The sequence below is a fragment of the Nipponia nippon genome, unplaced genomic scaffold, assembly GCF_047370975.1.
Source record: "Nipponia nippon isolate SJK-2023a ecotype South Korea unplaced genomic scaffold, ASM4737097v1 scaffold_41, whole genome shotgun sequence".
NCBI classification, from domain to species: domain Eukaryota; kingdom Metazoa; phylum Chordata; class Aves; order Pelecaniformes; family Threskiornithidae; genus Nipponia; species Nipponia nippon.
This window is the reverse complement of record NW_028262360.1, coordinates 435,569-448,659: the sequence shown is the minus strand read 5'-3', so window position 1 is coordinate 448,659 and position 13,091 is coordinate 435,569. Positions and strand designations below refer to the sequence as shown.

At 74.1% G+C, this 13,091-nt stretch overlaps 2 protein-coding genes across 2 annotated transcripts; both read left to right on the top strand.

Annotated features, from left to right (window-relative positions):
• The first annotated feature begins 16 nt into the window (after positions 1 to 16).
• On the top strand, positions 17 to 5,684 carry FIS1 (fission, mitochondrial 1). Its single transcript, XM_087777880.1, has 5 exons — positions 17 to 157; positions 1,912 to 2,044; positions 2,654 to 2,730; positions 3,894 to 3,999; positions 5,260 to 5,684. Exons 1-5 carry the CDS (start codon positions 113 to 115, stop codon positions 5,355 to 5,357), a joined length of 459 nt encoding a protein of 152 aa, XP_087634006.1. The 5' UTR covers positions 17 to 112; the 3' UTR covers positions 5,358 to 5,684.
• A 1,720-nt stretch (positions 5,685 to 7,404) lies between these two features.
• LOC148052942 (uncharacterized) lies at positions 7,405 to 10,754 on the top strand. Its single transcript, XM_087777758.1, has 3 exons — positions 7,405 to 7,698; positions 9,118 to 9,199; positions 10,718 to 10,754. Exons 1-3 carry the CDS (start codon positions 7,455 to 7,457, stop codon positions 10,752 to 10,754), a joined length of 363 nt encoding a protein of 120 aa, XP_087633884.1. The 5' UTR covers positions 7,405 to 7,454.
• The last annotated feature ends 2,337 nt before the right edge of the window (positions 10,755 to 13,091 follow it).

The window sequence follows — 13,091 nt, the reverse complement described above, 5'->3', positions numbered from 1 at the left end:
GCAACTGCGTTGCTGGGGGAGGGGGGGAGGGAGGCGTGGCCCCGGCGGCGGCGGCGCGTCACTTCCGGCGCCGGCGTCGCTTCCGGCGGGCGGCGCGGCGCTTCCGGGTGCGATGGATCCCGAGTTCGACGACGTCGTCTCGGTGGAGGACTTGATGGTGAGGCCACGCCCCCGCCCGAGGCCACGCCCTCCCCACCGCCCTGGCCACGCCCCCTCCCCGGCTCCCCCCCCCCCCGTGGGCCCGGCCACGCCCACCCCGGGACCCCCCCCTCCCCGTGCGGCTCCGTTGCTCTGGCCCCGCCCAATCCCAGGGGGTGGCCACACCCATGACCGAGGACACGCCCCCCGTCCCAGACACGCCCCCCCCGGTCGTGGCCCCGCCCGTGCGCAGGGTGGCCCCACCCCCTGACAAGCCCCGCCCACGGTGCCCCACCCCCGGGGGAGCCCCCGACCCCTGACCCCCGCTCGCCCCACTCCATGACCTCTGACCCCCTGACCTCCATGACCCCACCCTGTGACCCTGTGAACCCATGACTCCTGACCCGTGACCCTTGACCCATGACCCCCTTACAACCCCTGTGACCCCCCACCCCCTCCACCCCGACCCCCGACCCCTGACCCTTGCCTCCACCCCATGTGCCCTGTGACCCCATGACCCCTGACCTCTGACCCCTGTCCTTGACCCTCCTGACCCCTTACCCCATGGCCCTTGACCCCATGCCCCCCGCCCCCAGGAGCCCCCGTGCCCCAGCCCCACCCCATGACCCTGTGACCGTGACCCTTGGCCCCCATGGGCCCCACCCCTGACCCCTGACCCCAACCCCTGCCTTGACCCCATGACGCTGACCTTTGAACCCCTGACCCTGACCTCGACCCCCTGACCTCTGACCCCGACCCCTGAGCCCAACCCTGACACTATGACCCCCACCGCCATGACCCCACCCCTCCCGACCCCTGACCCTTGACCGCAGACAAGGGCCTCGACCCCTGACCCTGACCCCATGACCCCAAGCCCCGACCCCTGCCCCCACCCCCTGACCACTGACCCTTGCCCCCCTGACCCTGACCCCACCCCAACACCCTGACCCCAACCTGTGACCCCTGACCCTTGACTCCTGACCCATGACCCCGACCCTTGATGCCCTGCCCCAACCCCTGACCCCGTCCTGTGACCCTGAAGCTTGACCCTATGACCTTGACCCCTGACCCTTGACCCCTGCTCCCAACCCCTGACCTCCTGACCCTGTCCCGTGACCCCAACGCTTGACCCTCTGACCTTGACCCCTTGACCCCTTGCTCCCAACCCCTGACCCCGTCCCATGACCCCGACGCTTGACCGCCTGACCCTTGACACCCTGCTCCCAACCCCTGACCTCCTGACCCCGTCCCGTGACCCCGACGCTTGACCCTATGACCTTGACCCTCGGCCCCCTGCTCCCAACCGCTGACCCCGGCCCATGACCCCGACGCTTGACCCCCTGACCTCGACCCCTGACCCTTGACCCCCTGCTCCCAACCCCTGACCTCCTGACCCCGTCCCGTGACCCCGACGCTTGACCCTATGACCTTGACCCCTTGACCCCCTGCTCCCAACCCCTGACCTCCTGACCCCGTCCCGTGACCCCGACGCTTGACCCTATGACCTTGACCCCTTGACCCCCTGCTCCCAACCCCTGACCTCCTGACCCCGTCCCGTGACCCCGACGCTTGACCCTATGACCTTGACCCCTTGACCCCCTGCTCCCAACCCCTGACCCCGTCCCATGACCCCGACGCTTGACCCCCTGACCTCGACCCCTGACCCTGACCCCCAGCTCCCAACCCCCGACTCAGCCCCACGCCCCCGACGCTTGACCCCCGACCCCCGACCGCCGACCCCTGACCCCTGACCCCTGCCCCCTGCCCCGGCAGGCGCTGGAGCGGCGCTACGCGGAGGAGCGCCGGGGGGGCGCGGTGTCGCGGCGCTGCCAGTTCGAGTACGCGTGGGGGCTGGTGCGCAGCCCCTACGGGCAGGACGTGGCCCGGGGCGTGGCCCTGCTGCACGGTGGGGGAGGGGCCGGCTGCGGGGGGGGGGGAGGGGCGGGGGGGATGGGGGGCCCTGCTGCGGGGGGTTGGGGGGGATGGGGACGGGGGGGCCCTGCTGCGGGGGGGGGAGGGGGAGGGGGAGGGGCGCAGGGGGACATGGGGGGATGGGGACGGGGGAGCCCTGCTGCACGGTGGGGGAGGGGCCGGCTGCGGGATGGGGGAGGGGCGGGGGGGTGAAGGAGTATGGGGATGGGGGGGCCCTGCTGCAAGGGGGGGAGGGGGAGGGGGGAGGGGTGGGGGTGGGGACAGGGGGGCCCTGCTGCGGGGGGGAGGGGCGGCCCTGCTGCACAGGGGGGATGGGGGCACCCCGTTGCAAGGGGGGAGGGGCACGGGGGCGGGGCCCTGCTGCAAGGGAGGGGGAAGGGGAGATGGGGGGAGGGGGTGGCTCTGCCGTGAGGTGGGGGAGGGGACGAGGGGGGTGGGGCGGACCCTGCTGCAAGGTGGGGGATGGGGGGGACAGGGGGGACACGGGGGGGGGGCTCTGCTGCGGGGGGGGCGGGGCAGGGGGACATGGGGGGGGCAGGGGACTGACCTGTGTGTGCCCCCCCCCGTGTCCCCGTGTCCCCAGAGCTGATGCCGAAGGGGACGAGGGAGGAGCAGCGCGATTACGTCTTCTACCTGGCCCTGGGGAACTACCGGCTCAAGGTGGGGGAGGGGGGGACATGGGGGGAGGGGGGGACGGGGGGGACATGGGGACATGGGGGGGGCAGGGGGGACATGGGGGGAGGGGGGGATGGGGGGGACGGGGGGACATAGGGGGGAGGGGGGGGACATGGGGGGAGGGGGGGACAGAGGGGGATGGGGGGGACGGGGGGATGGGGGGACACGGGGGGACACGGAGACATGGGGGGGATGGGGGGACAGAGGGACACAGGGGGGACGGGGGGGATGGGGGGACATGGGGGGAGGGGGGACGGGGGGGACATGGGGACATGGGGGGGCAGGGGGGACATGGGGGGAGGGGGGATGGGGGGGACGGGGGGACATAGGGGGGAGGGGGGACATGGGGGGAGGGGGGGACAGAGGGGGATGGGGGGGACGGGGGGATGGGGGGACACGGGGGGACACGGAGACATGGGGGGGATGGGGGGGACAGAGGGACACAGGGGGGACGGGGGGATGGGGGGACATGGGGGGAGGGGGGACGGGGGGGACATGGGGGGACGGGGGGATGGGGGACAAGGGGGGATGGGGGGACACGGGGGGGACGGAGGGGGATGGGGGGACACAGGGGGACACGGGGGGATGGGGGGGATGGGGGGCGGGGGGAGGGGGGGACAGAGGGACACGGGGGGGACGGGGGGGACATGGGGGGAAGGGGGGACGGGGGGACATGGGGGGAGGGGGGGACAGAGGGACACGGGGGGGACGGGGGGGATGGGGGACAAGGGGGGATGGGGGGACACGGGGGGACACGGGGACATGGGGGGGATGGGGGGGACAGAGGGACACAGCGGGGACGGGGGGGACAGGGGACAGGGAGGGATGGGGGGACACGGGGAGGGACGGAGGGGGATGGGGGGACACAGGGGGACACGGGGACATGGGGGGGGATGGGGGGCGGGGGGAGGGGGGGACAGAGGGACACGGGGGGGACAGGGGACGGGGGGGATGGGGATGTGGGGGACACGGGGGGGATGGGGGACGACGGGGGGATGGGGGGATGGGGGGCAGGGGGGACAGGGGGACACAGAGGGGGATGGGTGACACGGGGACGGGGGGGGGGGACAGGGGGCAGGGGCCGCAGGGGACCCCCGCCCTCACGGTGTCCCCGTGTCCCCCCCCGTCTCCCCGGCGCCGTGGGGCAGGAGTACGAGCGGGCGCTGGGCCACGTGGAGCGGCTGCTGGGGGCCGAGCCCCACAACCCCCAGGGGCTGCGGCTGCGGCGCCTCATCCGCGACCGCATGCGCCGAGGTGAGACCCCGCCCCGCGACCCACGGCGACCCACGGCGACCCATAGCGACCCACAGCCCCCCACGGCGACCCATAGCGACCCATAGCGACCCATAGCGACCCACAGCGACCCACAGTCCCCCACAGCGACCCATAGTGACCCATAGTGACCCATAGTGACCCATAGCGACCCACAGCCCCCCACGGCGACCCACAGCGACCCACGGCGACCCATAGCGACCCACAGCGACCCACAGTCCCCCACAGCGACCCATAGTGACCCATAGTGACCCATGGCCCCCCACGGCGACCCATAGTGACCCATAGCGACCCACAGCCCCCCACGGCGACCCACAGCGACCCATAGCGACCCACAGCCCCCCACGGCGACCCATAGTGACCCATAGCGACCCACAGCCCCCCACGGCGACCCACAGCGACCCATAGCGACCCATAGCGACCCACAGCCCCCCACGGCGACCCATAGTGACCCATGGCCCCCCACGGCGACCCACAGCGACCCATAGCGACCCATAGCGACCCATGGCCCCCCACAGCGACCCATAGCGACCCACAGCCCCCCACGGCGACCCACGGCGACCCATAGCGACCCATAGCGACCCACAGCCCCCCACGGCGACCCATAGCGACCCATGGCCCCCCACAGCGACCCACAGCGACCCATAGTGATCCACAGCGACCCACAGTCCCCCACGGCCCCCCACGGCGACCCACAGCGACCCATAGCGACCCACAGCCCCCCACGGCGACCCATAGTGACCCATAGCGACCCATAGCAACCCACAGCCCCCCACGGCGACCCACAGCGACCCATAGCGACCCATGGCCCCCCACAGTGACCCACGGTCCCCCACGGCGACCCATAGCGACCCATGGCCCCCCACAGTGACCCACGGTCCCCCACGGCGACCCATAGCGACCCACAGCCCCCCACGGCCCCCCACAGCGACCCATGGGGACCCACAGCTGCCCACGGCCACCCCACACGTACCCATAGCCACCCACGGGGACCCACAGCACCCATAGCACCCATGGCCCCCCATAGCTCCCTATAGCACCCCATAGCACCCCACAGCACCCATAGCACCCCATAGCATCCGTAGCGCCCCATAGCTCCCTATAGCACCCCACAGCGCCCTATAGCACCCCACAGCGCCCCGGGCTCTGCCCCCGCGTGTCCCGGTGGGGGGTGGGGACGGGGGTGACGCGCCCCCGCTCTGACGTCTCCCCGTGTCCCCTGTCTCCCCCTCCCCCCCCCAGACGGGCTGCTGGGCGCGGCCATCGTGGGGGGCGTGGCGCTGGGCGTGGCCGGGCTGGCCGGGCTGCTGGGCCTCGCCATCTCCCGCGCCCGCCACTGACGTCACCGCGCCCGCGACGACCCCCGCGCCCCCGACGTCGCCCCCCGCCCCCGCCTCCCTCCCCCCCCATCGCCTCGGCCGCGCGGCGACGCCGAGACGACGGCGCGGTGACGGCGCGACGACAACGTGGTGACGTCGAGGTGACGACGCAATGACAGCGCGGTGACGTCAAGGTGACGTCGAGGTGACGAGGCGGCAACAGCCGGGACGACGCGGGGACAACGGGGGAGGGGACGGCGCGGTGACGCCGGGACGGCGGCGGCGCGACGACACGGCAGCGAGGGTGCGGGGACGACACGGGGACGCCACAGCGACAGGCAGTGACATCACGGCGACGCGCACGGCGCCATGGCGGCGTCCCAGCGAGGGCGCGGCGGCGCCACGGGGCGACGGCGTGGTGACGCCGCGGCCGACGGCGCGGTGACGCGGATCGACGTCACAGCGGCAGCCACCTCTGGGCGTCGCCCCCCCTCCCCCAGTGCCTTGGGGACCCCCGCGTCCCCTCCCCCACTGTAAATAAACCCTTTGGGCTCGGTCTGACCCGGCTGCTGGGGGGGGGGAGGGGCTGCCCGGGTCCCCTCCCGCCCCTCCCCCTCCAGGGACACCCGGGCGGCGCATGGCGGGAGCGGGGCCGGAACCGCCCCTCCCCCCCCGCCCTTCCTGCCCCTTCCCGAAGGCGACGCCGGCCCCGGCCCCTCCCCCACCCCTCGGGAGGGGGGGGGGAGGGGAGGGGGGGAGGGGCCCCATGGCGGCATTTGGGCCCCACAGAGGACCCAGGTGACCGGGCCCCACGGCGGCCTCCAGGCCCCACAGAGGACCCCGGTGTCCGGGCCCCGTTGAGGTGTCCAGGCCCCACGGCGGTGACCAGGCCCCACGGAGGACGCAGGTGCCCAGGCCCCATGGTGGCACCTGGGCCCCACGGCGGCGTCCAGGCCCCACAGGGGACCCTGGTGTCCGGGCCCCATGGAGGTGTCCAGGCCCCACAGCGGCCTCCAGGCCCCACAGAGGACCCCAGCGTCCAGGCCCCACAGCAGCGCCCGGGCCCCACAGCGGCCTCCAGGCCCCACGGAGGACGCAGGTGCCCAGGCCCCACATCCGCGCCCGGGCCCCACAGCGGCCTCTGAGCCCCACAGAGGACCCCGGTGTCTGGGCCCCATGGAGGTGTCCAGGCCCCACAGCGGCCTCCAGGCCCCACAGGGGACCCAGGTTTGGGCCCCACAGCGGCCTCCGGGCCCCACAGCGGCCTCCAGGCCCCACAGGGGACCCAGGCGTCTGCGCCCACGGCGGGGGCTGGGCCCCATGGCGGCCTCCAGGCCCCACAGAGGACCCCAGTGTCCGGGCCCCATGGAGGTGTCCAGGCCCCACAGCGGCCTCCAGGCCCCACAGGGGACCCAGGCGTCTGCGCCCCACGGCGGGGGCTGGGCCCCACGGCGGCCTCTGAGCCCCACAGGGGACCCCGGTGTCCGGGCCCCATGGAGGTGTCCAGGCCCCACGGCGGCCTCCAGGCCCCACGGCGGACGCAGGTTTGGGCCCCACGGCGGGGGCTGGGCCCCACGGCGTCACTTGGGCCCCACAGGGGACCCCGGTGTCTGGGCCCCACGGGGGCCCCGCTCCCCTCCCCCCCCCAGGATCGGGGCGCGGGTGCCGGGGGGGGGGAGGGGCGGGGTCCCCTCCCGGCGGTGGGGGAGGGGCGGGGGGCAGGAAGGGGGGCAGGGCGCGCCCGGACACCTGGGTTCCTTCCTGCGGGGGGGGGGGAGGGGAGGGGTGGGGGGAGGGGTGTCCCCCCAGCCCCGGCCCCACCCCCCCCCTTAAGGCCACCGCGGCCACCGCCACCGCGGCCACCACTGGCCCTCGCCCCCCACGGCCGCTGCCCCCGAGCGCCCGCCTGACCCCTGACCCCTGACCCCCCGTGTCCCCAACCCCGTCCTGAGGCTGTCCCCATCCCTGTCCCCATCCCCCCGTGTCCGTGTGTCCCCCCGCGTCCCCCTGTGTTCCTGTGTCCGTGTGTCCCCCCGTCCCCCCGTGTCCCCCCGTGTCCCCCCGTGTCCCCCTGTCCCCCCCCGCCCCCCCCTGCCCCCCGCCCCCGTGTGTCCCCCCATGTCCCCCTGTCCCCCCGCCGCCCCGGCCATGGGCTGGGGGGTGGCCCTGGGGGTGGCCCTGGGGGCCGGGGGCTGGGCGCTGCTGGTGGCCTCGCTGCCCCACGGCGCCTGGGGGCTGGCGGGGGGTCAGGCCACCGCCGTGGCCAGCGTCACCCTCACCCGCGGGCTGTGGAGCGACTGCGCCACCGACACCAGCGGGGTGACGTCCTGCGTCCCCCTGCTCTCCCTCATCACCCTGCCCGGTACGGGGGGGGGGGGACACGGGGGGGGATGGGGGACATGGGGGACATGGGGGGGCGGGGGGATGGGGGGGCGGATGGGGACGTGGGGGGGCGTGGGGATGGGGGGGATGGGGGGATGGGGGGATATGGGGGGGACACGGGGATGGGGGGCGGGGGGGGATGGGGACGTGGGGTGGCGTGGGGATGTGGGGACATGGGGGGATGGGGGGGATATGGGGGGATGGGGGGGACACGGGGACGGGGGGGCGGGGGGGACGTGGGGACATGGGGGGATGGGGGGGATATGGGGGATGGGGGGGACACGGGGACATGGGGGGACAACGGGGCGAGGTGGGGGTTGGGGGGACATGGGGACACGGGAGGGGACACGGGGGGGATGGGGGGGCGTGGGGGGACAGGGGGGATGGGGGGGACAGGAGGGGACATGGGGGGGACACGGGGGGGATGGGGGGCGGGGGGGGACAGGGGGGCGGGGGGGATGGGGACGTGGGGGGGACACAGGGACACGGGGGACGTGGGGGGAGGGGGGCTATGGGGGAGCGGGGGGGCGGCCCCGGGGTCCCTGGGGGGTCCCTGCCCGGGGGTCCCGGGGTCGGGGGGGTGGGGGGGGCCCCCCGCGGCGGTGCCAGCCCCTCCCCCCAGGGTACCTGCAGGGCAGCCGGGCGCTGGCGGGGGGGGGGGGGGCGCGGGGGGGGGCGGGGGGGGCGGCGGGGGGGGGGCGGGGGCCAGGAGAGGCCTCCGGGCGGCAGGGGGCGCCCTTCTGCTGCTGGCCGGTACGGGGGGGCGGGGGGGCTGGGGGGGACGGGGGGGCTGGGGGGGGCTGTGGGGGGGTATGGGGGGGCTGTGGGGGGCTGTGGGGGGGCACGGGGGGTATGGGGGGATATGGGGGGGCTGGGGGGGGGCTGGGGAGGTACGGGGGGGTGTGGGGGGATATGGGAGGGCTGTGGGGGGCTATGGGGGGGCTATGGGGGCTATGGGGGCTATGGGGGCTATGGGGGGGCTATGGGGGCTATGGGGGCTATGGGGGCTATGGGGGCTATGGGGGGCTATGGGGGGGCTATGGGGGCTATGGGGGGGCTATGGGGGGCTATGGGGGCTATGGGGGGCTGTGGGGGCTATGGGGGGCTGTGGGGGCTATGGGGGGGCTATGGGGGCTATGGGGGCTATGGGGGGCTATGGGGGCTATGGGGGCTATGGGGGGCTGTGGGGGGCTATGGGGGCTATGGGGGCTATGGGGGGCTATGGGGGGGCTATGGGGGCTATGGGGGCTATGGGGGGCTATGGGGGCTATGGGGGGCTATGGGGGGCTATGGGGGCTATGGGGGGCTATGGGGGCTATGGGGGCTATGGGGGCTATGGGGGGCTATGGGGGCTATGGGGGCTATGGGGGCCGGGGGCGCAGCCCCCGTCTCCCCCCAGGCCTGGGGGCGCTGGCAGCCGCCGCCTGGTTCGGGGCCGCCATCACCTGGGAGTTCTTCGACCCCCAGCACGGGGGAGTCCGGTGGGGGATGGGGGGGACGGGGGGCGGGGGGGCTATGGGGGGAGATGGGGGGCTATGGGGGCTGTGGGGGCTATGGGGGGCTGTGGGGGCTATGGGGGGGCTATGGGGGCTATGGGGGCTATGGGGGGGCTATGGGGGGAGATGGGGGCTATGGGGGCTATGGGGGGCTATGGGGGCTGTGGGGGCTATGGGGGGAGCTATGGGGGCTATGGGGGGCTATGGGGGGCTATGGGGGGGCTATGGGGGCTATGGGGGCTATGGGGCGCCGGGGGGGGCCGTGGGTGCCGTGGCGCAGCCCCCGTCTCCCCCCAGGCCTGGGGGCGCTGGCAGCCGCCGCCTGGTTCGGGGCCGCCATCACCTGGGAGTTCTTCGACCCCCAGCACGGGGGAGTCCGGTGGGGGATGGGGGGGACGGGGGGCGGGGGGGCTGGGGGGAGATGGGGGGCTGGGGGGTATGGGGGGGCTGTGGGGGGAGATGGGGGGCTGGGAGGGGGATGGGGGGCTGTGGGGGGCTGTGGGGGGAGATGGGGGGGTACTGGGGGGCTGGGGGGGGTCTATTGGGGGGAGATGGGGGGCATTGGGGGGGCTGTGGGGGGAGATGGGGGGCTGGGAGGGGGGATGGGGGGGCTGTGGGGGGCTGTGGGGCACCTATGGGGGCTATGGGGGGCTATGGGGGGGCTGGGGGTCCCGGGGGTCCCTGGGGGGCGGGGGGGCTCTGGGGGTCTCATGGGGGGAGGGGGGAGGGGTGCCCGGGGGCGGGGCGGTGCTGGGGGTGGGGGTGGGGCTGACCCCGCCCCTCCCCCCAGGTACGAGCCGGGCCCGGGGCTGATGCTGGCGGCGGGGGAGGGGCCCTGGCCGCGGCGGGGGGGCGGGGCTGCTCTGCTCCGCCCAGGGCCTCCCCCGGTGCCCCAGGTGAGCGCCCCTCCCCCCGCGCCCCTCCCCCCAGGGACCCCCGCCCCCACACCCGGACCCCTCCCCCGCCACCATGGGGCTCCCCTCCCCCCCCAACTGGGGACCCCCCAAAGAGGGACCCCTCCCCCACCCCGGGGACACCCCCCAAACCTGGCCCCTCCCCCACCCCGGCGACCCCTCCCCCAAGCTTGGCCCCTCCCCCACACCAGGACCCCCCAAAATGGCTCCCCTCCCCCCCCCCCCCGGCTGGGGACCCCACCAAAGTTGGGACCCCTCCCCCCCGGGACCCCTCCCCCAAACCTGGCTCCTCCCCCACCCCGGGAGCCCCCCAAACGCCTCCCCTCCCCCCCAGGCTCGGGACCCCCCCCCCCCCCATCCCGGGGTCCCCCAAAGTGGGGACCCCTCCCCCACCCCCACAGACACCCCCCCCCAACCTGCGCCCCTCCCCCACCCCGGAACCCCTCCCCCAGCGCCCCTCCCCCACAGCGGGACCCCTCCCCCCCCCAACCCGGGGACCCCGCCCCCCGCTCTGCCGGGGGGTGGGGTGCCCCTCCCCCCTCACGGCCGCCCCTCCCCCCAGAGCCCCCCGCCCCTCCCCCCCCGCCAGCCCGGGGGCGCCGTACGGGCGCAACGCCTACGTCTGAGGGGCCCCGCCCCCACCGGGCCCCGCCCCCCCGGGGACCCCGGGCTCCTCCCCCCCGTGGGGGCTGGGGGGGGCGGGGCTTCGTCCCCGGGAGCGGCCAATGCAGCGGCGTCCGGCCCAGTGCTCCCAGTCTGCGCCCAGTGCTCCCAGTATCCTCCTGCTCTGCGCCCAGTGCTCCCCCAGTGCTCCCAGTCTGCGCCCAGTGCTCCCAGTATCCTCCTGCTCTGCGCCCAGTGCTCCCCCAGTGCTCCCAGTACCCTCCCAGTGCTCCCCCAGTGCTCCCAGTAGCCTCCCAGTACCCTCCGAGTGCTCCCAGTCTGCGCCCAGTGCTCCCAGTGTCCTCCCGCTCTGCGCCCAGTGCTCCCCCAGTACTCCCAGTACCCTCCCAGTGCTCCCCCAGTACCCTCCCAGTGCTCCCAGTGTCCTCCCGCTCTGCGCCCAGTGCTCCCCCAGTACTCCCAGTACCCTCCCAGTGCCCTCCCAGTGCTCCCAGTCTGCGCCCAGTGCTCCCCCAGTGTCCTCCCAGTCTGCTTGAAGTGCTCCCCCAGTGCTCCCAGTACCCCCCCAGTGCTCTCCCAGTGCTCTCCCAGTACCCTCCCAGTGCTCCCAGTCTGCGCCCAGTGCTCCCAGTGTCCTCCCGCTCTGCACCCAGTGCTCCCCCAGTGCTCCCAGTACCCTCCCAGTGCTCCCGCTCTGCGCCCAGTGCTCCCCCAGTGCTCCCAGTATCTCCCTAGTTCTCCCAGTATGCTCCCAGTACCCTCCCAGTGCTCCCCCAGTGCTTCCCCAGTATCTCCCCAGTGCTCCCATTGTTCTCCCGGTCTGCTCGAAGTGCTCCCCCCAGTACTCCCAGTACCCTCCCAGTGCTCCCAGTCTGCGCCCAGTGCTCCCAGTATGCTCTCAGTCTGCTCCCAGTGCTCCCCCATTGTCCCCAGTATCTCCCCGGTGCTCCCAGTGTACTGCCAGTACCCTCCCAGTGCTCCCAGTCTGCTCCCAGTGCTCCCCCCGCGCAGAGACAGGCGGGGACAGGGCTGGGCAGGTGCTGCCCGCTGGGGTGTACTGGGGACGTACTGGTGCCTACTGGTGCCACACTGGTGCCTACTGGTGCATGCTTGTACGTACTGGTGCCCTACTGGTGTCCTACTGCTCCCTACTGGTGCAAACTGGTGCTTACTGGTGAATAATCCTACATCCTACATCCTGGTGTCCTATTGGTGCCTTACTGGTGTCCTGCTGGGTGCATACTGGTGCATACTGGTCCCTATTGGTGCCTACCGATGCCCTACTGGTGTCCTGCTGCTCCATACTGGTGCAAACTGGTGTCTACTGATTCCCGCCAGTACCTTCCCAGTGCTCCCAGTCTGCTCCCAGTGCTCCCCCAGTGTCCCAGTACCTCCCCAGTGCTCCCAGTACCCTCCCAGTACCCTCCCAGTCTACGCCTAGCACTCCCCCGGTATCCCCAGTATCTGCCCAGTCCACCCAGTATCCTCCCAGTCTGCTCCCAGTGCTCCTCCAGTGCTCCTGGTATGTCCCCAGTGCTCCCAGTATGCTCCCAGTACCCTCCCAGTGCTCCCAGTCTGCTCCCAGTGCTCCCCTGGTGTCCCCAGGCTGCTTCCAGTGCTCCCAGTCTGCTCTCAGTGCTCCCCCAGTGCTCCCAGTATCCTCCCAGTATCCTCCCAGTGCTCCCCCAGCACAGGGACAGGCAGGGACGGGGCTGGGCAGGTGCTGCCTGCTGGTGCGTACTGGTGCATACTGGTGTCCCGCTGCTCCCTACTGGTGTCCTGCTGCTCCATACTGGTGCAAACTGGTGTCTACTGATTCCCGCCAGTACCCTCCCAGTGCTCCCAGTCTGCTCCCAGTGCTCCCCCAGTGTCCCAGTACCTCCCCAGTGCTCCCAGTACCCTTCCAGTACGCCCTCAGTACCTTCCCAGTACGCCCCCAGTGCTCCCAGTCTGCTCCCAGTGCCCCCCAGTGTCCCCAGTGCCCCCCAGTGCTCCCAGTCCCGCCCCCTGCTCCACGCCGCGCTCCCCCCGCCGCCAGGGGGCGCGCCCCCCGCCCGCCCGTGGTCCCGCCCCCTCGCGGCCCTTCCGGCCGCCCGTCTCGGTGGTTCCGGCCGCTGGCCCCGCCCCGGGACTTCCGCCGCCGTCGCGCTGGCCAATGAGCGCGCGGGGGCGGGGCCGAGACGGCGGCGGCGGCAGCAGCGGGTGAGGGCGCGGGGGGAGGGAGCTATAGGGGGTCTGGGGGGGCTATAGGGGTCTATAGGGGGTCTGTAGGGGGTCTGTAGGGGTCTATAGGGGTCTATAGGGGTCTATAGGGGTCTGTAGGGGGTCTGTAGGGGTCT